Source organism: Corvus hawaiiensis, chromosome 3, assembly GCF_020740725.1.
Source record: "Corvus hawaiiensis isolate bCorHaw1 chromosome 3, bCorHaw1.pri.cur, whole genome shotgun sequence".
Lineage (NCBI taxonomy): Eukaryota > Metazoa > Chordata > Aves > Passeriformes > Corvidae > Corvus > Corvus hawaiiensis.
In genome coordinates, this window is record NC_063215.1 from 87672710 (window position 1) to 87700109 (window position 27400).

The 27400-nt window shown below is 37.1% G+C and overlaps 1 protein-coding gene across 5 annotated transcripts in view; it reads right to left on the reverse strand.

Annotated features, from left to right (window-relative positions):
- KIF6 (kinesin family member 6) overlaps positions 1–27400 on the reverse strand; it is a 157734-nt gene that overhangs the window by 54253 nt on the left and 76081 nt on the right. For all 5 annotated transcript variants that reach the window (XM_048298808.1, XM_048298807.1, XM_048298806.1 and 2 more), the window contains one exon: positions 5973–6075. In XM_048298808.1, the coding sequence (XP_048154765.1) occupies positions 5973–6075 (103 nt within the window). The remainder of the gene's footprint in view (positions 1–5972; positions 6076–27400) is intronic.

The following is a 27400-nucleotide window of genomic DNA, read 5'->3' on the forward strand; positions in this document are numbered from 1 at the left end:
TTAACAAAACAAATGCTCTTCAGTATTTGATTTAATTAACTGATGCTTTTGATCATTTATACACAAGTAGTTACAGAAAAAAACACATGTATATTGTATATGTATGACTATGTATAGTCACGTCTATATGAAAAATTTCACAGCCCCAGCAACAGTTGCAACCTTCACAGTGAAACTTCCAAGTAGGTTCACTGACAATTCACCATTCAATTAATGTAAGAGTGATATAATGCACACTTGATGTTTTACTAAGATGTGCCAGGGGCTCCTGAGACAATAGGAGCCAACGGGGAAAGACTAGGGAAATACTTCAAAGCAGTTAAGGGGTGTTCTTCCAAGAAAATGGAGTGTCCAAGAGCTGAGGTGCCTTTACACCAATGCATGCAGCGTGGGCAACCGACAGAAGCAGCTGGAAGTCACTACACTGCTAAAGAACTGTGATCTAGTTGCCATTACTGAAACTTGGTGGGACAAATCCCATAACTTGAGTTTGCCTATCAATGGCCACGGGTTGTCAGAAAAGACACCACGTCAGAGAGGAGGAGGGGTGGAGAGGTTGCTCTCTAAACCAAGAGGCAGATTGAGCCTGAAAAGCTGTCTCTGAAGAACAGATATCTGCAGGCTGATAGCTGATGGGTAGGAATCAGAGACTGAGGGAACAAAGGGACCTGAGTGGTTGGCATCTACTGCAGGATCCCTGATCAAGGGGAGACTATTTACAAGGCCTTCTTGCTCCAGCTAATGGAGGCATTGTGCTTACCGGCTCTTGTCCATCTGGAGGACTTCAAACATGTCAACATCTCCTGAAAAAGTAATATGGCACGCAGTACGCAATCAAAGAGACTTCTGGAATGTATGTAGGATAACTTCTTAAGCAAGGTAATAGACAGCCTTACCAGAGGGATGCAGTACTGGACCAATTGGTCACCAAAGTAATGAGCTAATTGGAGACATCAAGATGGGAGGCAGCCTGGGCTGCTGTGGTCATGTGTTGGTGGAGTCCACAGTCCAGAGGGACATGGGTCAGGGGAAGTTAGGCCCCTGAGTTTTAGGAAAGCAAAATTCCAGCTCTCCAAGGAGTTAGTCAATAGGATCCCCTGGGAAATGGCCTTCAGGAACAAAGGAATATAACAAAACTGGCAGATCTTTTAGAAGGTTTTCCATTAAGTGCAAAAGCTCTCAATCCCCAAGAGAAAGAAATCAAGCAAGGAAGGAAAGAGACCAGCATAGCTGAGTTGAGATCTGCAAACCAATCTAAAATGCAAGCAGGAAATGCGCAGGCAGTAGAAGCACAGAGAGATAACCTAGGAAGAGTATAGTGATGCTGCCTGTGTAGGGATCAGGCCAGAAAGGCTGAGGTGCAGCTAGATCTGACCTTGGAAATGGATGGCAAGAACAATAAGGAGGACTTCTACAGGTATGTCAGCCAGAAAAAGAAGCTCAAAGAAAATGTACCTCTCCCTGATGATCAACAGTGGCAAACTGGTAACAGTAGATGAGGAGAAGGCTGAGGTACTTGACAACTTTTTGCTTCAGTCTTCAGTGGCAATCTCTCTTCCCACACCACTTCAGTGGATGGACTGCAAGACAGGAACTGGAGGGGAAAAGTCCCTACCACTGTAAGAGAAGATCAGGTTCATGACCACCTAAGGAGCCTGTACACAAGTCTATGGGACCTATGGCAACTACAACCTGTCCGACTCATCTCTGTGCCTGGGAAAATCATGGCAAAAATCCACCTAGAAGCTATGCTAAGGCACATGCAGGACACAGAGGTGATACAAAACAGCCAGCACAGCTTCACCGGGGGCAAGTCCTGTCTGACCAGCCTAGTGGCTTTCTATGATGGAGTGACTACATCATTGGACAAGAGAAGAACTACAGATGGCATCAATCTTGGCTTTGTAAGGCCCTTGACACAGCCCCCCACTCCTTTTTAAATTGGAGATATATGGATTTGATGGGTTGACTATTCAATGGATGAAGAATTGTTCGGATGGTTGCATCCAGAGGGTAGTGGTCAATGGCTCAATGTCCAGACAGAGACTGGTGACAAGTTGTGACCCTCAGGGGTCCATCTAAGACTGGTAATGTCTCAGAATGGACCCCTTCACTGAAGACAGAGACACTGGGAATGAGTGCACCCTCAGCACATTTCATACGACACCAAGCTGAGTGGTACAGTGGACATACCTGAGGGACAGGATGGACAGGCTCAGAAAGTGGGCCCAGGTGAACCTAATGAAGTCCACAAGACCAAGTGCAGGGTCCTGCACCTGGATTGGGGCAAATCCTGATAGAGGATTATCCCTCAATAGAGGTTGAGGGATAAAGAGATTGAGAGCATCCCTGAGAAGGACTTGGGGTTACTGGTGAATGAAAAGCTGGACATGACCCAACAATGTGCTCTTGCACCACAGGCATTGAACTTTGTCCTGGGCTGTATCAAAAGAAGGGAGGCTAGCAGGTTGAGGAGGTGATTTTTCTCCTCTACTCATCTTGTGAGATCCCACCTGGAGTATTTGTAAAGGACATTTTTCTGCCCAACCATCCAGGAGCCATTCTGGTGGCTGTTGTGGTTTAGGAATGTTATTCTCCAATGTAGGAGTCTCATTAAAAAAACCACACTTCCACTTGCTCCCTCTCCAATTGGAAGCACTAAAGGCAAAGGTCATGATTTGAGATAAGAACAATTTAATGGAAACAGCAATGAGATAAGAAAATGAACAATAACAGCAACAATAATGATAACAAAAGTGTGCAAAAGAGAAAGTTTGGAGCTTGACCCAGCCACTGCCATGCCACCCAAAGTGCTCCCTTCAGCTGGGACCACTGTTACCCCACCACTCTGTCTGCCACACTCGCCCCACTGGAAAAGGCTCTTTTCCTCTGCCCCTGGCAATGACATAGGATGGTATTGAATAACAACAGGGTCTTGGTTATGGCCACAAGGCTCCAGGCCCTGCCCCCTCATGGCTGCTACAAGAAATTAACCCTGTCCTTAGCCAAAATCAGTTACACTCACATCACCTGAGCTAGGACCTAAGCCCCTTTGCAGTGGGTGGCTCCAGTGAGCTGACAAGTGAACTGCTTGACTCCCTGCACCTACCACACACAGTCAGACAAGGTTTCCTTATGGCTCAACTCGAAGTTTCCCATAGCAGAGACTCAGATGTCTGGATCCTTAAAATAATTTAATTATGATGCAACAACAGGATAACAGCTCAAGCTGGCGCCTCTGAGGAGGGACCCTGAACAAAGGAAACCCTGGACTTTTACACCCTCACAGTCTAAGAGCGTGAAAATCTCTGCTCTTCCTCCAGAGGCACCGGCTCCTACTGTGTCTCTAAGTGTGTGTCCACCTGGCTGGCACCACAGGTCCCTGTGCCCTTTGTTATACAAAGGGTCAGTGCCAGATCAAGGCCTCTTGCCTCGGGCTCCTGCCAGCCAGAGCTCACAGTGCAGCTGCACACGGAGCTGAGCACTAAATGTATTCAACAGTACTGTGTCCAGTTCTGGAGCACAGGAAAGACATGGACCTGTTAGAGTGGGTCCAGAGCAGGGTCACAAAAATCATCAGAGGGCTGGAACATCTTTCTTAGGAAGACAGACTGGGGCAGTTGGGGTTGTTCAGCCTGGAGAAGAGAAAGCAGCAGGATGATCTTATTGCAGCCTATCAATATATACGGGGAATTATAAGGAAGATGGGGACAAATGTTTTAGCAGGGACTGTTGTGATAAGACAAGGGGTAATGCTTTAGGGTAGATTTAGACTAGGTATAAGAGAGAAATTTTTTACAATGAGTGTGGTAACACTGGAACAGGTTGCCCAGAGAAGTGGTGGATGTCCCATCCCTGGAAACATTCAAAGTCAGGCTCTTGACAGACTCTGAGCACCCTGATCTAGTTGAGGATGTCCCTGCTCATTGCAGCAGGGTTGGACTAGATGACTGTTAAAAATTCCTTCCAACTCAGCCTATTCTCTGACTCTATGATAATTAGCAAGCCAAGAAAATCTACCCAAAGTACCCAAAGGAAAAAATAAGATGGCTAAAAATAAGTAATTTGTGAACCAAACAGTTTGTGGTATGACAGAAGTGGTTATGCAACTATAAACAAAATTATTAACAAGAGAAGCCTACATATAAAGGGAAGCTATGGTAACCTTTAAACATGTGGTGTCCACACTCTTCTTCCTGTGCAATTTGAACACTGGCTGGGTAACAGAACTTTTGTGTAACTGGTAGTTCAGAGGCTGCATTCCAAATTACAGACTGGACTTGATATAAATCCATTCTAATGAACTCGGTAAACTTGGAGCTATAAGCATCTTTGCTAAAAATGACTGCAAATGGTAGGGGAAACTGCCTTTTCCAGAGTATCAAAATTCACATCAGCACTGATTTCAGAAATCAGCTGATGCCTATTAGAGAGGGGTTACACAAGGCATTAGTTTGAATTTCTTTGTCCTTTAAGGAAAGCAAATCTGTCATCAAACTTTGTAGATTCTGCTCATTTCTACTATATATTCTGAAACCAGAAGGAAATACTGGTTTGCTTCATAGTAATAACAAACAGAAAAAATATGGAAGAATTGTGATTAACTAGAGGAAGGGCAGGGCATGGCTCAGAACTGTATTGTTCTCATTATCATGCTGTAACTATATAAAGTGTTCTCCTGAACAGCAACACCAGAAATGTAATCATTTATGCAGTGATCATGCAGTGATGTGGCAGGATCTGATATATTGATCAGAAGAAAGGCATTACTAAACATCCAGTTTACATGGATAAATGCTTACATACATCTAATACCTTAGCAATTTGTGTTCCTGTGGCTGAGTTACAGATCCAGATAAAAAGTTAATCAGTTCAGAAAAGTGATAAATAGCAAGAACTTGAGTAAGTCACAAAGACGTGGAGATCATTTCTTGTCTCAATTTCACTGAATTAAATGAGTGTAAGACTTGGTGACCCTGAAAACAATGTCTTTCATGCCTATGAAGTGAGAAAATTGTGTTAAAGAAAGCAGAAGAAAGGAGGAGAAACCTGGAGAAGGAGAAAACCTCAGGACAAAAAACACCACAAAAACCAAACCAAACCACCACAACACCACATCACAAACAAACAAGCAAAGAAACAAGCAACCCCCCCAACCAAACAGAAAAAACCAAACCAAATACCCCAAGCAACTCTTAGGGGAAATGGTAGTTGCAAGTATAGATGGAGAGATCTGCTTTTGGCATTCTGCAACCTCAAAGCTGTGTATTTCTTTTGCAGTACTAGGAGGGTTAACACCTGAAAAGCTGACAAAGAAACACTACTGTTATCCCATCAGCATAGACAAGTGTTGGTGGTTTAATTTGTGAGGTTTAAAATCTGTATGAAAATTCATGTTCTCAATGTTCTGCCATTATCACTATTTTCACCAGACATAGTAAGTGTTTAGCCAACATTAACAACAAATGTGGAGGAAGAAAGTATTATTTCTGTTTGTGAATGCAAAACTGGCAGAGAGAAGCTAAAATCACTTGGCAAACAGGTTAGGAACACCAGACATGCATATGTTAAGCATCTCCCAGCTTACTATCTTATTCAGTGCTGAAGCCAGTAAAGCATTTTTGACAGTGGAAATTGCAGTAATTGATTCAGCCTCATGGATTTTATGTCCTCTAGAAAATTCTTGATTATGAATGCCATTGCCACATTGCTCCAACATGGCTGTGAAGATGAATAAAACCAGTGGAAATATGCACTAAAATTCCTCATGCTACTTTCATTTCTATCCAGACTGCTCTTCTATCACCACTCAGTGTCTTCTGAACATGCAATGTCCTAAGTAAGAAAAGGTGAAGTGCCTGTAACAAGCCCTCAACAGAGGCCTGGGATATCTGGTGTAAAATTGCCTGTTCCTGCCCTGCTAGTGAACTCTCAGATGTCTTCCCCCAGCTGTATTTTGCTGTGGCACTCACCTCTGTTTCAGAAGCTGTTTGTTGTCCTCAATGGTTATACTGTCAGCATGGTCCCGCTTGAAAACTTCAAAAGCTTCCTGACATCCAAGTGACATCTTTCCTCCTGCCTCGAGGTAAAAAATAAAAAAGAGAATTACTTCAGAGTCATCAAAAGATAGACATTTTACACTTATTTAAATCCTTTTTAGACAAATGCAGCAAGTCAGCCCAGGGATCTTAAAGCAAAGAGAAGACTAAGTTCGGTTTCCACTGATGGAAAAGCATTTTTGACGAAACATTTCTATTGTCTAACAAATTAATTATGTTTCACGCCACTTCTCTAAAGTCTGAATGCTTGAGGTATACAATTCCTCAAGATAATTTTAAACGTTCATAAGTAAAACTGAACTTTGAAAATTTAAAGTATGTGAAATATTCTTAAGTATGAGCCAGAGGTATTTTCACAACAGCAAATGCAATTTGCTTCTGTATTTCTTTCATCTGTTTCACATTGGACCCTAAATATACCTCGAATATTTTCAGTACTCTTGGAAGAAAAAAATTGGGCTTTTAATTACGTATTAGTAAATATTTTTCCATACCCTTTTAGGCAAAGCAAGAATTCTACCTACTGAAATGGTTGGAGCTTGCCTTTTTACATTTACAACATGGTGTTTCCTTTTGTGCACCAGAAGGTCAAGGCCTTCAAATCTTTAAAATCACTATAGAAAATTATTACAGTCTGAATTATTTTCAGTTCTCATTGCTAATGATCTATAGATCCAAGTAAGCTATCATGTATCTCTATTCTTATTAACAAAAAAAATCAAAGGCTTAAGGAGAATGAGAGCTTATGCCAGCATCTGTGTTATCACCAGTACATATATGTCAATAAATAAGCAAGAAGAAAGGATGATACTTGCACTTAAATAAATTACAGGAATGAAGATAGTTCAGGAGCAGAAAGGGGGAGGATTCTAACACTCAAACTGTGTGAAGGATACAAAATAGCTACACCTTTAATTCAACCTCCAAATTGCAACTTAAACTTTGAAAATAATATTCCTTAAACTGGAATTTGGTCCTCCTTGTTTTTTTTTCCCTCTTGAGTCTTTCTTTTGTCCTACCCGCAAATCTGCCTTCCTGCCTCAGAGCTATCAAGACCCCCAAATCCGTTGGGAACAGGAGCTATAAATCTTCCTAGGATATCCACTGTCCAAGTGTTTTCTCCATGTTTTATGCCAATGGACCAGCATTACCAATAACATATGCATGTATACCAGTTCTTTTTCAGGCTACCTGCTTTGCAATTTTGGCTTGAGGGTTTTCTCCTTCTCCAGGTTTCTCCTGCTTTCTTCTGCTTTCTTTAACACAATTTTCTCATTTCACAGGCATGAAATACATTGTTTTCATGGTTAGGGTCACCAAGTCATACTCATTTACATCAGTGAAACTGAGGCAAGAAATAGGCAAAACATGCCTAAAAAGGCTGGGATGTGCAATACTGGGATGTTACCCCTTACTGGGATCTATGTCCATAAGCTTCTAAATATATTCTTCTTCTAAATATATTCTGTGCTCCTCGTCATACTTATAACAGGATAAGTTCCCACTGACTGCAGCGAGATTTCTGTGATGTAGCATACTGTTTACAGAGAAGGCTGGTAACACGAAGTAGAACTCAGGGTTCAATGATGAAGTAAAAGTTTAAAAAGTTTATTTAAAATATAGAGAAAAATTTGCCCCCTGTTTCAGTTAAAAGAACCAGCACATCTGTTACTAATTCAAAAATATTGAGTTGAAAATAGAACCACCAGGAATGTTTGAATGGCAAAGCATGCAGAAATGCTCCACCCTTTCTGAATAAGAAAATCAAAGAAAGATACAGTGCAGTATTTTCTGCTGTGTGATCCAAAAGAGCAAGAGAATTCAGGAAAATATATTTTTCTGTGGTCCTGACCTGAGAGTATAATGTTCATGTTTCATACCTGCCTTGAAGAAAAACAGGCAGCTTTGCAAGAAGAATTTTATAGTACATTCATCCCATCTCTAGCACTAATTTTAACATGCAGCCTGAATTGACCCCCTAGAATTGCTTCTGTTGCAGAAAAAGCTTGTATTAAGAGCAGAAAGCCAGGACAAAATTTATCATCAAGCCTAAGATAAACAATGACATGCCCTTACTCATACATAACACTGCAATGTAAAGTATTTAACTCTTCTGGCTGTGTGCTGTGTTTGAGAGTACAAGTAAAAACACAAAAGTACGGTCAGAAAACAAAACTATTACAGTGATTATTGCTACTGCCCGGCAAAAATGCATCAACCAAAATTAAAGGTAACCTGATAATCATTTTCCAGCACTAGCTTGAAAAGGCAGCAAATCTGTACAGCCAAACAAAGCACACAAAAATAGATCCCCAGAACACTTGGGAAGGGGAAATTTTCTGGTTTATGTAGTTCATTTTAAGAAAACAGAGAAACATATGAAGTAGTAAACAAATCCATTCTGAAAATGGTATAAAGGGAAACAAACTTAGAAAGGACCATTGAGATTGTATTTCAGTATAATATGAGCATAAAACAGCTGTAGAAGGATGTTGCAGCCTATGAGTAATGACAGAGACGTTTAGGAAGACAATAAGGGAAGACAATGTTAGTAACAGTAAAAGACTGCAAGAGACACTGAAATCTTGATGGAGTAGTTGTGTCTTCATTCTGCTCAGTAGTGAAGATTATTTCTTTTCCATGGTTGATGTGGTATCTTCCATCATTATGTATACATTTCCTTAAATAATCTGTAATTTCATAGAATAGTCTCACCTTCCTTCAAATGACCTCCAAATGCCATGGTGCATTAACATTATTGGCATGCTGTTTCTCCCGGGCTTAATTCTAACGAATAAGCTATATGTTCATTTAAACATTTAAAAGGTGTTATTTGATTTGTTTTTCTCTAGCTTTGAAATTGAAATCTATGTCCAGCAATATTTACATTATATAAACAAAAACAGAATTAAGAGAAGAAACCAATGATAAGGACAAAGTTTTGGCAGGGTAGTGGAATAGTTCAGATAAAACTGCTAGAGAAAACAATTTCTTTCACTCTTAAAAGCCAAAAAATTCCTCCTCTCTTTCTTAATTACCATGGAATAGTGTTACAAAATAAATATTTGAAAATTCTTATCTAAGGAAGAACCATCATATCCTGCAGGATGAGAACCAGGGAACACATGTCATCAAGTCATTACAATGTGACCTGGAATAATCATTACCATAAAAATAACCCAGATCATTGGAAAAAGCATAAAATTTTCTTTCAATCACATTCAGGAAACCCCAGTTGACAGGTTTGCATAAAAACAGATAAAGTTTCTATCAACCTAATTTTACTTATACCTTTCCTCTTAGATTGTGCAACTTGGCTTGAATACTAAAACACAAATATGCCCAACTCACACAATGCAAAATTCACAGCAAACCCATCATCATTTAGAGCAAATTCACATAGCTGAAATTTTTGGTAAAATTCAGGTTCAATCCACAGTATGACTTTGAACGCTTAGGAATGTTCTCATCGAAGGTTTGATTTCAGTCTGTACTCTGATCCAGTGAACTCTGTCAGCTTTCATATTAAGCAAAAAAATTTGGTTCAATAGGCTCCTCTGCTGAAATGTGCAAATTACAGCTGTCCCACTGAACTTGAGTAAGTCAGCAGGGTGGCAGTGATGTCTCACAAGCTCTGAACTCGAGCAACAACATCTGACATGACCAAGAAATAGAAAGGTTGTAGTATTGATAATAGCCTAAACTCTTGGAATCAGTAATAATTCAAAACACAGTGAGCAAAAACATGATAAGGATTTTGGATGTTGCTGATTACTTTTTAAGGTAAGAAAAGCTCAGAGTGATTTAAGGACTCAGTTGTATGCTTACAGGAGGTAGAAGCCTGTATATCAGCAAAGACCCTGGAAGATACTGTGCATACTATTCTATCACTCACTAATTTAGAGATTTTAGCATTTATTCTATGCTGTTACATACACAAATGCTGTTTACAGCCATCTTAAACACCAAATGTTAATTTTAAAGAAACTTTAATGGAACATGTACAGTATAGTGTCGTGCTGGGTCTTCGACTGCCAACAGAGAAAGTATTTGGCTGAATGCTATTTTAAAATTAAATAGTATCCACTGCGATTACTCAAGGACTACACTGAGAAGGTAGGAACACGCAAGGGGATAACCATAGACCTTATTTTGTTGTCAAAAGTGATCAAAACCAGTTGCATATCTACATGACCATATTGATTTTTAAATATATCCAACACCGAAAGATCCTACAGCAGCTTGTACTAGTGACCAAAGTTTATAAATACTGGACAATTTTAAAGTACTTTATTTTAGTGGTTTGTTTTTGGGTTTTTTTCCCCATAAAAATTTTGAGACTGCTCAATCTGGAAGTGGCACTTCCAGTCTTGAGTCTGGCCACCTTCTGTTTTTCAGTTTGTTTGTTGAAAAAGGGTTATTGCTCAGAGGGAGAAGATCTTCATAAAGTTTAATGCATGAAACCTACAGAAAAAAATTTACATTGCTCTTCAGTTAGGTCTGGAAAAATCTGTCAAACAATAGCATGAAATTGATATCTTCTCTGTCTGAAAGCAGAACCACAGAGTCTCCTCACAACACCACTTGTAACCAGATTTTGGTCCTGGTATGAGAGCTCTGAGGGGGTTTCAGCAGCCCTCATGCCAGAGGCTGCCAGTTTAACCCACAAAAAAATTGGAAACAACTCTCCAGAAGAGAAGTATTAAGACTGCAAATTGATCTGTTCTGAGGGAGGAACATTAAGACTGTTGACAAACTCCTGGGAATAACTGTTCAGACAATGTATTCTGATGAGAAAGGCATCTGTTCTCATATCTGCCCATGTATCTGTTTTGCAGAAACTTCATTTTCTGCATGAAAGAAGGAGTAAAAGTCTTTCCATTTTCTTTCAATTTCTACTAAGTGGTCTTTTAGAAAAGAATTGTCAGCCCTTCCACTGAAATCAATAGAAGCAAAAAGTCCCCCTGGCTCAAGGAAAGCTCTCATTCGAGTGACAGTAGTCTGAAGAATTTCAGGATAGCAACTAGTGTGAACTGTGAGTCTTCATGCTTATGAGGATTGTCAGCCTGTTTGGGCTATTATGTATTTCCACGTATTATCAAATGGGAACAAAGGAACTGTGAAAACTTTCAAATGAAACTAATGACAAATTATTTGGTAAGTCTTTGCAATAGAACTAAGGTATTAGAGGTCATGTAAGCATAATTCGTTACATCTTTACCAGGATACATCAAGATATCATAGCCATCTGTTCAGAATGGAAAAAGATGTAACAGAGCTTGCAATAACGAGTCAATAAAGAATAAATACTTAAAAATAGGCAAGCAAATGGCAAAACAATATACAACAAATACTTCCCCACTGCAAAGCTCAGCTAAATTTCTCATGAAAAGCATGTGTGTTACATATGGCTACCTTCACTAGACTATGATTCAAAAATGGGAAAGACATAAAACAAGGTTGCTCACAGCACTCCTGCAGTGTTGAAATTTCTGGGGAAGTTAAAAGCCTTGAAGGAAAACCAGAATATTCAGATGCAATGAACTAAAAAAAACATGGGCATAAATTAATATCTTGTGCTCTGGAGTTTCTTTGTTTATTTACAGGGGAGGAAGAGGGTAAAATGAACAATTTATTGAGATTGTGAGCATGTTGAATGTGGTACTGAACATTAACCTAGGCAGGTCAGACTGCATGCCACAAGTGAAAATTCCCACCATGGAAACCTTGAGCTATTTGGTGCATGGGTAACTTACCTAGACCTTATTGCTTCCACACAAAATTAAGTGATTGATGAAACAACCTATTCCATATATGTTGAAATAATTTATAAATGGAATAGAAATCACCATTCAATGAAACCCTGAAAATAATGAACAGCAAAGAACAATCTTTTACAGGAGCATGTTGGACACAAATCAAAGACAAGCACCATTTCTAATGCAATTAATATCACTAGAAATGGGATTGCTTTAAGATGATTAAAATAAAACAAAATACCTAGGTATTACATATAATGTCAACTCTGCAAAAGTCAATTTTGTCTGATTATGTGGTTATGTTTTTATTTCTTACAGATTTCTCAGGTATAATTTGTTATATTTCTCAGAGATAATTTTTGTTATATTTCTCAGAGTACACGGCATGGAGTAAAGATGCTCTAGAATATCTGCACCAGCACCGATTATTTACAGCGTGCCAACTTTTGAGTTACCTGGTTATGTTAGTATATTCTCTTTAAAAAGCTACTGGGCACCAGAGTTATCAACGTCAAAGTTGGAGCATAGAGATGAGAATGCAGTTAGAGGCTATTTGGCATAACCAAAATGTTTGCAGATCTCAGCAGTGGGGAATGAAATAGTGTACCTGCTGATAGTCATGTTCTGACACAAATATTATCCGAGAAGTATTTTACATTTCATGTATGACACCTTGTAGGTTTCAAAGGAGAAAAAAATTCAGCTGCTATTTGCAACCATTTATTTCTTTAAAGCTGCCTGTGAGATCATATTTGATTGTATAATACATACACACATTGAAAGTCCTTAATTAGTAGGTACAAAGGGAAAGCCTGAAATGAAGCATGGTAGGCTTGGCAGAAGCTCAGTGGGTGGATATGAAGGAAAATATGAAGTCAAACCCACAAGAACTTTAGGAGACCCACCCAATGGTGCTGCCACTTCTAAATAAGTAAGATTCACTTCTGTATATGACAGAATCACACATTTCAGATAACTTCTCATAAAACAGGATATATATGCCATACTGCATTGTTCAGTTTACATCAAACACCAGATATTACAAAGAAACTGTGCATTTCCCTTCTTTTGTAGGAATCTAAATCTGTTCCCTTTATTGGTTGATGCAGTTGTAAAAGTTTCACTAAATACCAGAAAGGGCCTATATTTATGCATTTGAGTCAATTCAAATTAGAGTTGATTTTAAATCAAATTTAGACTACTGAGCTTAAAATGACGACTTCAATTAAGATTGAGTAATAGCAAATTAAATGTGTTTTGACATGCTTCATGTACTTGACATGCCGTAGCAGCAACATTTGCTGCTTGTCTTAGACCTGAAAAAGGGCTTTTAGGTTCAAAGACTTTTCTGCCTTTTTCAGCTAGACCAACACATCTATAAAAAATGGAACAGTCTCAACATTTGCCCAATTTACATGTTCTATGCTGTTTTGAGTGATAGATATGGTATTTAAATTCTCCTTTTTAATATATCTTTTTCAATTTTAGAAGAATTACTCTGAGCGGTGGATAAGAATATTTTAAGAGCTCTACAAAATGACAACCTACATCAATGGAGTCATGACAACTTGGACTAAATGCAAGTGAAGTTTTTTGTTAGGGACATCTGTAGACATCTGCATGTATTTTTGGTGTCTGGAGAATCATTTCTACCACCAGGCTTGCCAGTAACACCATAAACCACAAAAGAAGCATATTTCATTTTCAGAACAATTTAGCAGAGGGAAAAGAACTTGTTATAAACACCAATCTGGTTTTGGAAACTTAATGTATTTTTAATTTCATATTACATTTTAGCTTTTTCTTTATTAAGATACTGAGGTTTTCTGAAGTAGAAGCCTGTATGTACTACATCTTAGGTAGAAAAGAAAAAAATCCTCTGTAGTGGGTACACCATTAATTAGTACTATCTTGGGACTATCTTTTAATATTTCAGGCTGTAAACTACAGAAGTGCAGGGGTCACTTCATGAGAAATTGGTCTTTTTATTATTTTTTTTTTCCCAGCAGGAACCAGCATTGAATGGGGTATGCTGAGGTAGTGTTGAGAGAAGAAACCATGAGAAAAACTCCCTGGTAAGCTATTTCTTTTTGCCAGGCAGCAATCTAGATAACCTAATTTTAAAATTTACTATCTATTTATATTCAAGAGGAACAGCTTTACCACTTTCATCACTTAGCTCTTTTGGAAGCTGAACATCAGCAATTAAGAAATGAGTGGAATTTCTCTGTAAAAAAATGAAATTTGATTCTTGCTCTGTTGAAGCTGTACTGGGGTTTGCCTCCGAGAATGAACACAGGAGCCTGCTGTGTACCAGTGTCCAGATTTGAAAAAGTAATTAGACATGTTATATGTTATACCTCAGCAATGACCACAATAAATTTCAAGCACTTACCTAGTGAGGAAGCCTTTTATCCTTCTCTGAAGGAGTCCTGTACCTGCTACATTACAGACTGCATCAGTGTGTACTAACTGTACTCTAAATATACACACAAAATTAAGCCTTCAGAAGTTTCAAATAATCTCACAACTGAGGACGTCTAGGCACATGACAAGCTCCAGAAGTCCAGCAGAGCCAAAATGGGAGTCCTGCGCCCATAAATCAGCAGAAGTTTAGAGAACACTTGTGTAACTTGCATGCTCTTAAACACCTACCCTGACACAAGTTGTACAATTTGCTTTGGAATTTAGGGCATTGTGCCTCTTGTGTTACACAAAGAGTGCATTTTAGTAAGACTAAGTAAAGATTAGTGCATGTAGAAAGAGAGCAGTCATTGCCAGTCCAGACACATTCATATATTCCATTTTTATCTGTAGTGGTTTTGAAATAGCAGACAAAGCAGAAAAGGAGGAGATAACAATGGAGCCTGAACTTATACATAAAATCAAACTGGCTAATTTCTCTCCTGAACTTTCACTTCAGCTTGTCAAATTTTATCATATTGTTTTTACAAAACTCTCAGCTATCTTTAGGTGAAACTACTCATTATTTTAGACTTTCCTCAGCTCTTAAAGGCTTTTTACTGCTTTTAAGAACTCTTTTGACCATATTCTATTTTGAATGGGAAAAAAATCTTGAAGGATTGAATCGTAAAGGAAACACTAAATCTTTGTAGACTGTAGAAAAAAGAAAAACTATTCTGAATGCCATAGACATACTTTTTCAAAACCAGTTTTGCCAAACCCATCCAGTAAGTGTACTTGTCTTCTGAATCAGTGTTAACATAGTGTAAAAGGCTGAGCAGGTTTAAGTAAATCTGTAATTTGTATTTTTAATAAAACATTTTGAGCAGAGGCATTCATCAAAATAATTTATTAAAAATTCAAATTAGAGCTATATTTAAGTTAATTTTACCAAAATCCTGCTACTTACTAAAAATGGGACAAGGTGAAGAAATAGCTCAGAATTTAAAACAATTTTTTTTCTGACAATAATGACAAATAGCATGCACATCACATTTTTATGAACAAAATTATGCAACACATCAAGAGTATTCACTTTCAATATTCTAAGAATAAAACCTTCAGAAAGATTCCATGAGCAGAAATATAAATACCAACTTGAACATTCTTAATATATAATACAAAGTTTACTTAAGTTCACATGGTTTAGCTATTGTCATTAGCAGTTGTTGTTTGCAAAAAGAGAAATCCTGCCTCCATGGAAGTTTTGATAAATTAATCAAAATGGAAAAGTAATAGCTGTCCTTGTTACAAAAAAGTATATGAACAGCTGATTAAAATTTTAGGATATCAAATTGCACCTATAGCAAGACCTTTCGAAATGCAGCTTAAAACTGTTAAAAAGAAAGTTTAATTTCCATCCCTAGTACATTCATTCTGTAGAGAAAAGTAAAGAATGAGGTATCTTCCTTTTGTTTTTATGCCAAAACTGAAGCCATTGGTTGTTTCCAGTGCAACTGGATATTCATGTTGATTTTATGGGAGCTGTACAGTGAGTATACAGAACCACAGACTTACAGAATCAGCTTGGTTGGAAAAGGCCTTTGAGATCACCGAGTCCAGCCTGTGACCTAACATTACCTTATCAGCTAAAATAATATATGTACAGATGTTATGCTGTTTAACTGTTCCGTCCTTGTACTGGGCTACACAAAGTGTAACACGGAAAGAAATGGCTTAAAGACAACAAGGAGGACTTCATGCACAGGTGACGAAAGGAAGGCCAGGGAAAATGTGGGTTCCCTGCTGAATGAGGTGGGGGACCTAGTTACACAGGACATGGAAAGGCAGTGCTTCTGAATGCCTTCTTCACTTTAGTCATTACTAGCACCACCAGCCTTCAGTCAGCCCAGGTCCCAGAGACCAGTGGAAAACTCTGTATAAAGGCAGAGACATAAACTCTATTTGGATGCTTCTTTTACTGTTCTTCTAATACAGTCCATGCTTAAGAAATTCTAAGATAAATCTATAACTTTCTTTACTTAAGAGCTTACAGACAACTTTGAAATGTTGCATTTAAACAAAAATGCATTCAGACTCTACTAATATATCAACAATTGCAGGGAAAAATTCATGTATACTGAACAGAAATACTGCTTTTATCAATAAAAATATAACTGACAACAAACTCAGCTTGACAGGTGAGGTGACCCTTTTTGCTGCTTATAAATTTTTAAGACATTAATTATTATTACTGAATATCTGCTTACATGCTTTCAAGTTCCTAATGTGATGACAGCGCTCCTATCCTCTGTATCTGCTGATATCCCTCTTCAGTTAGTTTAGGTATGACAGTACTTCTGCTCTGGCAATTTCACCACAAAAAAGGTCAAAAATTGTCATTGTAAAACCACAGAACAACTGCAGAAGGTTAAGTATGTGGATGTATTCTTTTCTTAGGGTGGATATATACTAATGTGAATACTCAAAATGTGTAACTTGCTATTTCAGTGCAGTTCAAAAGAAACACCACCTAAATGCACATTTGAGTGAAGGAGGATGGAAGGAAGTTGGGTTAAAATGTTATCAGGGTCAGTGAAAGTTAGTATTGCCCTAGCCAATCCTATGTATCAGCTAAAAGCCTCTAAAACCTTGTATGTGGTAAATTTGGGACTTCTTATGTATGACAAAAGGATAAAAACAATAACCTCATTGCTTACATCAAGACTAAAAGTAGTAAGTGGTAATAAGTGTCTCTAGTTTAGATGGCTTGAAGGAATAAAAAATGCTTGAGAAATTTCATTAATACTACAGAAATATTTTTGGAATTCAAACAAATATCCCTGTTTATTCCTCTTGGCACAGACACTCCTCATAGAAGACTGAGAAACATTTTAAAAAACCCAACCCATAGGGTTCTAATAACCCATCTGATCTAGAAACAATGCTTAAAATCTCTATATTTTAAATTGAAAATGTAACTAAAAGCAGGAATGTTAAGTTCTCCAACTAGTACTATCATTCTGACCTGAAATACAATCCTTAATTCCCACTGTTATTGTGAAAATAGCCACTCAAATATATGAATATCTCTAGGTTTTGAATTAATAACACTGAATGTGAGAGTTCCCCACTGCCAGTTCTGCAATCTTGAAATAACTAAAAAAGGATTATTCTTTACTACATTGTATGTGTAGCCCTTTGCAGCCAGATTTCAAAGCCTCTTCCCTTCAATCTAGGGATTCACCTGGACCTTTTCCTCTTTGCACATTCATTTTTGGAGCATGGTACATGCACTCTAGGATGATGAATGAAGAGCACCTTTTATGCCTAACTACAGTACTGCTTCCAGAACCAAGAAGGAATATAAATGGGAACAGAGGAGGACGATATTCATTAAAGATTAATTCTCCACCTGACAGTCTCAGGCTTGCTACATGTTGGAAGCAGCAAGGGGGATCACACTGGCCATGAACAATGTTTACGCTACTGCTGCTGCAAAAAATTGGAGATTTTTTTGTTAAATATATCTTAATGCATTTTAATGAAGAACTACTACTTAATGACAAGAAACTTCTATTTTGAATTTAGAGTTATAAAACTATGAGCACTGTAAAATTACTGGACAACTAATTCCTACTCTCCCATACTCTCAAGGTGAAATCCCACCATATTGGGCCACTGAAGTGATTAAGGTACCATCTTTGAGGGCAGGATTGCTGCAGAGAATGAATTTCTATCATAACAAAGGCAAAATGAATAGCCAGAGACAACTGCCACTAAGTTGACCAAAAGATCTGTGCTATTCACTTTATTTTTTGTCTTCAAAGAAAACATTAGAAATAACCATGTTGGGGTTTACAAATATAATTTTGAAACAGAAGTGCACATATTAACTCTAAATTCAATCCCTGAAACCTCACTATGCTAAAATTAATTCAAATTTTGGATGAAACTTCCATCTTAAATTGTCCCTAAAGGCAGGAAGTGCCTTTTGCCCTGTAGTTGTGGGTTAGTGTGGCCTATCCCATTAAAAGTAAGTCCTGCTTCCATAACAACAAATAAGCACATTCAGCAAAATAATCATTCATTGTCTTCATGTACAGCAACCATTCCCCATGATATAAAAATCAGATGTGATACTGGTGTGTGGTAAAATAAACCTATGATTTGGCAACATCTACTTGCTTATAATAATTCACAAAATGTTTGTCTTTCAGAAATCTATCCGTAAATCTTTAGCAATTTCTTGACCATTTATCTTTTTGTCTTATTGGTGGGTGCCTATTTATAGAATTACATAAATTCCATGAGCCTTTGAAAAATGATGGTGATTCCAAATCACTTACTATTAGATGTATATTTACACTACATGATTACACATTTTTTTTTCCATCCTCAGCAGTGATGATGGAAAGCAAATTAATTTAGAAGCCAAATTCCTGATCCTGCCAATAAACAGGCACAGACATTTTTTCCCCCAGGTACATTCATGGCAATTGAAGAGACAGCCAACATATGTACACAATAATAACGGATAAGCAGAAAGACACAAAGCCTTACTTGCTCCTGAGAATAAACAAGTGAAAAAAAACCCCCTCAAATATTAGGACATCTTCATTATTCAAAATACAAATTGTTTTTCTTTTTTACAACATGTATACAATTGCACAGTAACATGGAACACACTTGACATAACCTAAATATGTTCTCTTCAGAGAACTGCTCCCACTAATTTATTGTCAGCTTTATCTATTCTGCCTATAGCCTCCACAGTAAATAAAAAGAGAAAAGGAGAACTTTATTGTTATGATGCCTAACATGTCTATTGTATTAAAACTGAGAATAATCATAATTAAAAATAAAGTAATCTGGGTTCTTCTGAATTTTAATTATTGCCTTTTATTTCCATGATTCAAAAAACTCTCATTTTAATCAAAAGTGATGACATTCTTGTACCAGAGATATTAAAGGCAAAATTGATTGCTCACAGAGGGAAGAATCCCCTGTTGTCTCCCTGGCTCATCATACCACAGAGTTTTTCTGGTGAAAATTCAATGGTCTCAGAAGCTATTTGAGGGAAATTCTCTTACCAAAAAAACAAAACAAAACAAAAAAGCCCAATCATGTAATAGAAAGTATTTGAGTGAAATTCCATTTCATATTGGCACAATTCCCACTGTGAATAGCAACTTCTTTCAATGCCTTTTTAACCAAAATTTGTAACCAACTGAACTATATAATTAATGTGCAACTAAGGATCAAAAGACAATTTTTGAACCAATAACCTCTATAGCTCTAAATCTGCTTATGTCAGGACATAGAATTAAAAGTGGTTTTGCCACTCAAAAATCTGTTGAAATAAGTGACAATCACTAGAAAAATAGCGTAATTCTTCCTGAAGGCCAAGTACACTATGTTTATTTGATGGCTTTAAACTGCTTGTTTTCCTGAAGATCAAAAGGGGACAGTAAATTATGGACATTCCTTGTCATTCAAGCTTACTACAATATTAAATGTGCTGTATCAGAGCCATGAGCTCTTGTATCAGCTTCAGTTAATTAAATAAACCTGCTGAAAATCAAAAGGATGTTTTCCCAGAAGTCTTTTTCTTCTAGTATTCCCTAACAGAAAGTTGTTTTAACACTTCTGATACAAAACTAAGACATTCTTCTGTTTCCAACCACTGGTCATTATTCAAACTGATGTCACTCTCTCTCTGTACACTTAAAGATTAAAGGAAATTTCTGAAATATTTAGAATTATTTCTCCCCAGAAATATAGCTAGATGTAAATGGCATAAATCAAGAGTGCTGATCAAAGTGGGGAGGTACTGCAGAAGAAAAGATTCATAATAAAATATTCAATAATTTTAACACAACTTTCCCAGCCTACTCTGAGTGCTTTTCTCTCTTTTACTGAGCAAGTAGAGACAGATTTGCATGAAATATACTTTTATGCAGCTTACTCTCAGAATTTGCAATAAATATCAAATATAGTGTATGTTTGCCCATGCTTGTATAGACTTTTAAGTAGCCAGCATAGCCCAGAGTTTCAGCAAAGCTTCCCAAACAAATTAGTTATCAATAAAGAGAAACAATGTCAAGAACTGGGTTGAACAGTTATGCTAAGAATGAAGAGTCAAGACTTCCAAGGCTTTATATTGGTTTCTGCTTCTAATTCACTGTCTTACTTTCACAAATCATTTCAACTGCTCCTCAGTGTTAGAAAAACAAGATTTTGCTCTTACAGATGGCCTTTGAACATGAAATCTCAAAGCGATCAAGAAAGATAAGCCACTCTTAATTTATTTCACAGTTGAAGAAACTGATTCAGAGAGATGAGGTCACTTGTGTAAGTTCACAAACTTAGTAAATAATAAGGATTGAAATAAAAAACAGATGCCCTGCACCTCGGTCTAGGATCTTATTCCATGCAATGTATTGCCTCTGTAATGCAGTGGAGAGCTGAGTCGTTTTCTTTATGACAAACAACAAGAATAAGCCAGCTAACAACCTCTGTTAGACAATGCACTTTACCACAAGCACTCAGTGAAAAATCAGAAACAAAGGCAAATGTTATCAGAACTTGTACATTATTCAGGAAATATTCTTACAAAAAAGTTTAATTTCTTTAGGAGTAATAAGAGTGGCACAAGTAGTCAATGGGCACAACTGCAAACAACACAACGGTCTGAAGTTTCTCTGGTCAAGTAATAAAAAAGTGAACATTACAAAACCAAAAGTAGGTGATTACATGAAGAGTAAAAGATAAAAAGAAGTAACAAAGATGAAAAGGGAAAGGTAAAGCTTTCACTCCCCTCAAAATTTACAGCAGCTGCTCTTTATGACTTAGCAAGCTCAACCTTTGCCACTTGGGAAAGGTATACAACATGTTTGCTTATCTTTACTTGTGTTCTAATTATTGCACTGAACTGCTTCCAAAACATTTTTTCCTGTCTCTTCATCCACTAATAGTACCTCTAATGACTGGATAAAGACTATATAAAACAATGGTTACGCTAAGTTGTTTCACATACTGTTATTCTGTAGTAAGCAACTTCCTCTATTACTAAATATATATATATATTCTGATTCCTTGATTATCTCTGAAATCTGCAGCTTTTTTCTGACATAAGATTTTTCCTAAGTATTTACTTTCCTCTCTAAAATTTGGGATTTTGCAATATTATTTATAAGAAAATGGACATTTTTCAAGATTCTTATCTGATGCATCACAGTATGACTCATTGCTACCACATTTCTCAATGTACCTTTTTCCCTCTTAGCAATTCTGAAATAGCCCCTCATTAGCAACAACCCTTTAAAAAATGATTTGATACAAACCAGCTTTTGACTACTGCTTTTCAAGCATCTGAAAAACACCCATGATTTGACCCTCAGATTAAGGGTTTAGGAAGATGAAGGCTGTGCTTATATTATTGGCAGCTATCCAGCACTAAGAGAAAGGCTGCAGACAGTTTTATTGAAATATTAAGGTTACTAACTTTAGGAGAGTAGGCAAAAAAACCCCAAAATCCCCCAAAACCCACGAAAAAAAAAACCCAGAGGAAAAAAATAAAGTGTGGTTCAAATCTAGCAAGTTAGACTAGAAAAAGATGAATTTGCAATAGCATGAAAAATAGCACCTGACCAGTCAGATAAAATGTCCATATTTTAGCAAATACGTTTACTATTACATCAACTCATGTCTCCTTTATATCTGAAAATTATACCTGCAACATTTATTCTCTTTTTAATTTTTTTTTAAAATGACAGTAAATGGAAGTTTTAGTAAACCTCAGGTTGCTAATAGGATCTTATAATGTAAGTCATACAACACATTCTCTTGTATCTCAACTACTTTGTGGCTGCCTTGCCCGTAAACACTAAACACCATCTCCTTTTTTTTCCAGACATAAAATAGACCATGGTGAAATGAACAGTAATAAACATAATGGTTTCACTAATTATGTGCTGTTAGGGTCAATAGATTTTTAATATTATTTTTACTATATAAAGAGAATATACATTTAAAAAAAGAAATTATTTAACACTGTTGTGACTATATCTAGAAAAAATGGAGTTTGATAATTTGTGCCTTCTTCTCAGAGGCTTTTAAGAGTGATCTTTCCTCTACTGCTTAACATCTCTCTTTACACTTTCTTTCCTAAAATCCACATTTTGCAAAAAAGCAGATTCCAGGAAATGAAGTTACTTGTTTGGATACAACTGCCAAAGCCACTTCCTGTACGCACTTGGCAGAAATGCTTGGGGAAAAAAAAGTCTTATGACATTTTTCAATCCAACCAAGCTGGGCATTCCATTCAGCCACACAAAACCTCAATTTAGCCCCAGATCTGTATGCCAGTATTATATATTTGACCACTCAAAGCATTACAGTCCAGTAATAACAAACTCATTTTTACATTTGTCAGGAAAAATAGTATCCAACAGGTTCCAAACAAAAAACACACTGACTACTTCATCCATGACCTAATACTATTCCATTTTTTCCATTTTGCTGTTTTTCCTCTCCTCTTTCTGTACAGCCTCACACGTGAATGCACTGTAAAGAGTAACGTATGAAAAGGCTGCTGAGAGACCACTCACTGGAACATGACATAACATAGTCATTGTTATTCTTGGCATTGACACTATTTATGGCTCATTCAGTGGCAGATAAAAAAGGAAATTTTAATGAGAAAGCCTCTTTAACAAACACTTAGGCTGCTGCAGTAGAGAATCGTGAAATACATGATACTCATCAGATGAACTGAGCAGACTGTCAATGACTGAATCATATTTTGTTGGACTTTGCTAACAGGTGTTTTACCAGACCTTGCCCTGCACAACGTCTATTATGACAAAATTAAGTCTTTGACTGCAAAAACACAGTTTTTCCAAACCAAGTGTTTAAAAGTACCAATAAAGAAAAAAAAATCTGCTATTAATCTGATTGCTTTGACTCCAGATCTCTTTATCTTAAAGACTAACAAATTTACCAAAGGGATCACAATTATATATGCATCAGTTTAAAACTGTACCTCTTCTTCCTACAGCACTCCTAATTTAATGAAGCTCTGTTAAATCTAAAATATTACTTCCCTGAGGACCCTGTTTGTGAACCTTCAGTTCTTTTTGGGTGTTACAGGTAAATTAAGGGTGACAAGAAGTCACTTCCCAACCATTGTTTCCATTTTATAGCATATGTAATTTCAGAACACCTATTACTGTCTTGTCTCTCTAGCCGTTTTCTATTCAATAACTCTCTTGGGTTCACTTTTCATTCCCTAGTAACTCAGCTCTTCCTTCCCTTGAATCTACAGTCTCTCTTATTCCTGATCTCATTCACAGCTTCATTAGGAACACATTCTAAGCCACAAATTTCTGCTCTTTTCTATCCTACATAAAAGAGAACTCCAATCCATACTGGCCCTTCCCTTTCTCCCCCTTCTGAATAAATTTTCTCATCCGAGAGTTTAGACAGACAAGTGTGAGGTACAATAACTATTGTAGTATCAATTGCTTCCACTGTCTACTCCATTTTCCTGGCAGCCACAGTATTTTCACAAGAAAGACAAAAAGTAGTATTCAGAAACACATTTGCTATTTGTAACCAGCACATGGTCTCTTAATGTGTTCCATTAAACAGATCAAAAAGATTCCTGACACTTGAATAATAAGAGCCCAGAAACAGAGCGTAAGAGAATAAAAGACCGATCGTCTTCAATTCTTTCCTTTTTTTTGAGTCCCTCTCCACTGTTTTAGACATTATCACAGAAATTTTCAACCCAGCATTAAAGTTATTTTACTCAAAAGTTCAAGACATGATTCAATTTACCCAAGCTTTCTTCCCCTAAATATAAGTTCAATGATTTATTATTAAAAACTACAGCTAACAGTATTTCAGTCATCAGAATATAAAACTTACATCTCCCCTCATGGCTGGCACCCTATTCTTTCTTTTTCTGGAGAAAATCAGACTTTTTACAGTGTCAAAAACAAGAAAACTCTGGAGTATTTCATGAGGAGGCCAACAGTGAAGACATTTCTGAAACAATGGCCTGACCACAGATCTTCCCTTTTGTAATAGATGCAACTTCTAGCAGTGTTTCTTAACAAGGCAGGTCCCAAATGACTGACATTTCTAGGCCAAAGGCTTAATTTGAGAAATATTGTAGAACTGTGCAATTACATATATGCAGAGATCATTTCTATTTAACAGACAAGCAGCTACTTTTATACCAAATTCAATTTCAAACCACTTTAAATTTGTAGCTCTACACAAAGTACACTGCAGGAATCAAACCTAGGGCAACAAATGCATGGAAGGGTGTAACAAAATAATTTATTTGGAGACAGCTCTATTAATCCAGTGCTTGTCAGTCAAAGATTAAAACATCCCTACTTACTGGAGTCTAAAATATGACAAAGTTGTATTACAAACTACAGGTAACCTTTCTCTTTAAGAATGATACTGTACATTCTGAGTAGTTCTTCTCATTGCCCCATAATGCTGCATAATACTTTTGTGGCTTGAACTGGATATGTTAATCCTCATTTATATCCCAATCTCAAAGAAGCATTTGTCAAAATTTTTAATCAAAATCAAACAGGCCACATTCCAAAATACAGTCATAACTGAAATCTATTCCAGACAATCATAAAGTTCAGAAATCCCTATCAGGGCTTTTTTTTTTTTTTTACTTTGAAAAAGATCTTAATTTTTATATCCAGTTTTATTTACCATTAAATCACTCAAAGTCATACCTATGAACAACACATGACAGCAACCTGCAATGATTTACAAGGGAAGTTACGCATGGGAAAGAAATTCTCTGGACTTAACCTTGCCTCTTCAAACAGTAAGGATAAATAGAAGAAAGTTCTAATTTAGAAAGTATCAAAACCTTACATGAATGTTCAACATATGATTAGGTCCAACTGACATCATAGGGAAATAACAACATGGCTATATGTACTTCTTCAGAGACCAAAACACCATTAGTTGTTTACAGAAGCCCTGGCAATAAATCCTGCTTGGTCATGTAATGATACAATGAACCTCCTGACTGCCTTGGACCTATTTTTCTAAGCACTTATCTTTTTTCTGATTAACTTCCTTAGTTTTACAGGCTATGTCCCCAAACTCAGGATTCCCCACAAGAGTGAGAAATTAGATAGCTTAAGCTATCCTCTTTCAGCCATGTGGATGTTTTGATCATCAGGCCTTGATGGGGCAGAAGTTGTTGTGCTCAGAAAACAAATGTGTAAAAGACTGAGCTATAAATGTCTAAGTACTTACTATTTTAAATATGCACATGGCACATCAGAAATCGGAAGGGAATTGGCCACATACATATACAGAATTATGATGGCAACTAAAAACTGTAAGAAATACTAATCTTGTGCTTTTGCATTCCATCTAAACACTAAGTAACAGACATCAAGAGAAAAACCAAACTGAACCACAAGTTATCAATCAGCAGTTTGTGCTGGGTTTTACCCTTCCTGTGAGTTATTTGGCTTTGGAACAGATGCAGGTATTTCCAGCACTTTTATGCCCAGAAAGTGCTGCTGCTGTCTGTTTTGGCAGTGACACAGGAACATGTCCTCTTTGTATTCTCTTTATTATTGAGACCTATATATGGAGAAACTGGTTTGATTTCTGTTGAGTAATAAGGAAAAAAAAGGCAGCACGTAAATAAAATAATGTGTAAATCATAGATACACAGAATTTTTAAGGTTGGAAAAGATCTCTAAGGTCATCTAAGTCCAAGGTCAAGATCTCTAAGACCAACTCTCAACCCAGCACCACCACCATGATCACAACTAAACCATGTCCAACTGCCATATTCACACAGTTTTTGAACACTTCCAGGGATGATGACTCCACCACTCCCCTGGTCAGCCTGTTCCTATGCTTGACAACCTTTTACGAGAAAAATTGTTTCCTAATAGCCCATCTAAACCTCTGCTGGAGCAACTTGAGGCCATTTCCCCTTGACCTGTCAATTGTTACCTGGGAGAAGAAAGGGACCTGCACCTCATTACAACCTCCTTTCAAGTAGCTGTAGAGCGATAAGGTCCACCCAAGAGCCTCTTTTTCTCCAGGCTAAACAACTCAGATCCCTCAGTCTCTCCCCATAAGACTTGTGCTTCAAATATATAGTATAAATATTAAAGAAGTTAATCTCTCCATGCAGATTTTTGGGAAGTTTATTGTGACTTCCAACATAATAAACTGATGTTCTTAAAGGCTTTTATATCTCGGTAGCAGAAAGCCTAAAATGGCAGCAGAAAGCCTAAAATGGCAGCAGAAAGCAATAGTGACAATTATAATAGGCATAATAAAATAAATTGCAGAAGCTTTTAAACATGGCATCCAATACTAACAGCACCAGATTTTCAGATTACATGTCTATGTTAGTTTTGCCTAGAGCTGAGCTTCAGAATGTTGCTTCTGAGATGATCTTTATTTTAAGGAATTACAGAATTACAATAAAGATTTCAATAACTAAGAGAGTAACCATAAGCAAGTTAAGTAACATGAGCATGCAGCAGCAGTTGAAGGGCCATGAGGTGACCAAAATAAAAAGGCTTGAGATTATTACACTCAAGACACAATAAAATAAAAGACTGAGAATACTGGGTATAGAAAATGATTGGAAATCAGTTTGATGATTAGGAAACAGTAAAAGATGAAATTTAATTTTATTTGAACGAAGGTCTAGTAAAAGTATGCTGAAAATCAGGTAGAGGGCTCACAGTGTGATAGGGCTATCTATACTAGTATTTAGCATGGTACCATTAACAACAGCAACAACAACAACAACAAAATCTTTCAGCAAATGTTTTGCTCAATCATCACCAAATGATTGATCTGTAGGAAGAATATTACCAGGAAAAATGGAAAACAGAAAAACTATTAAGGGAGAGAAGATTAAACATAAGCACATTGTAACAGAACACAAAAGTAGACAGAACTTTGTCATGCCCAACTCCACCATTCACTGCATCCAAGTCAAATAGAAGTGATTTGAAGAGCTGGAATTACTGCTAAATGCTTACAAATGTTAAGTAATTTCTTCAGTCACATCAACTGGTACAGGAGAAAGGCCATAATTACCTACATGTGAAGGATCTTTGATATGCACATGTTTAAGAAGAACAGCTT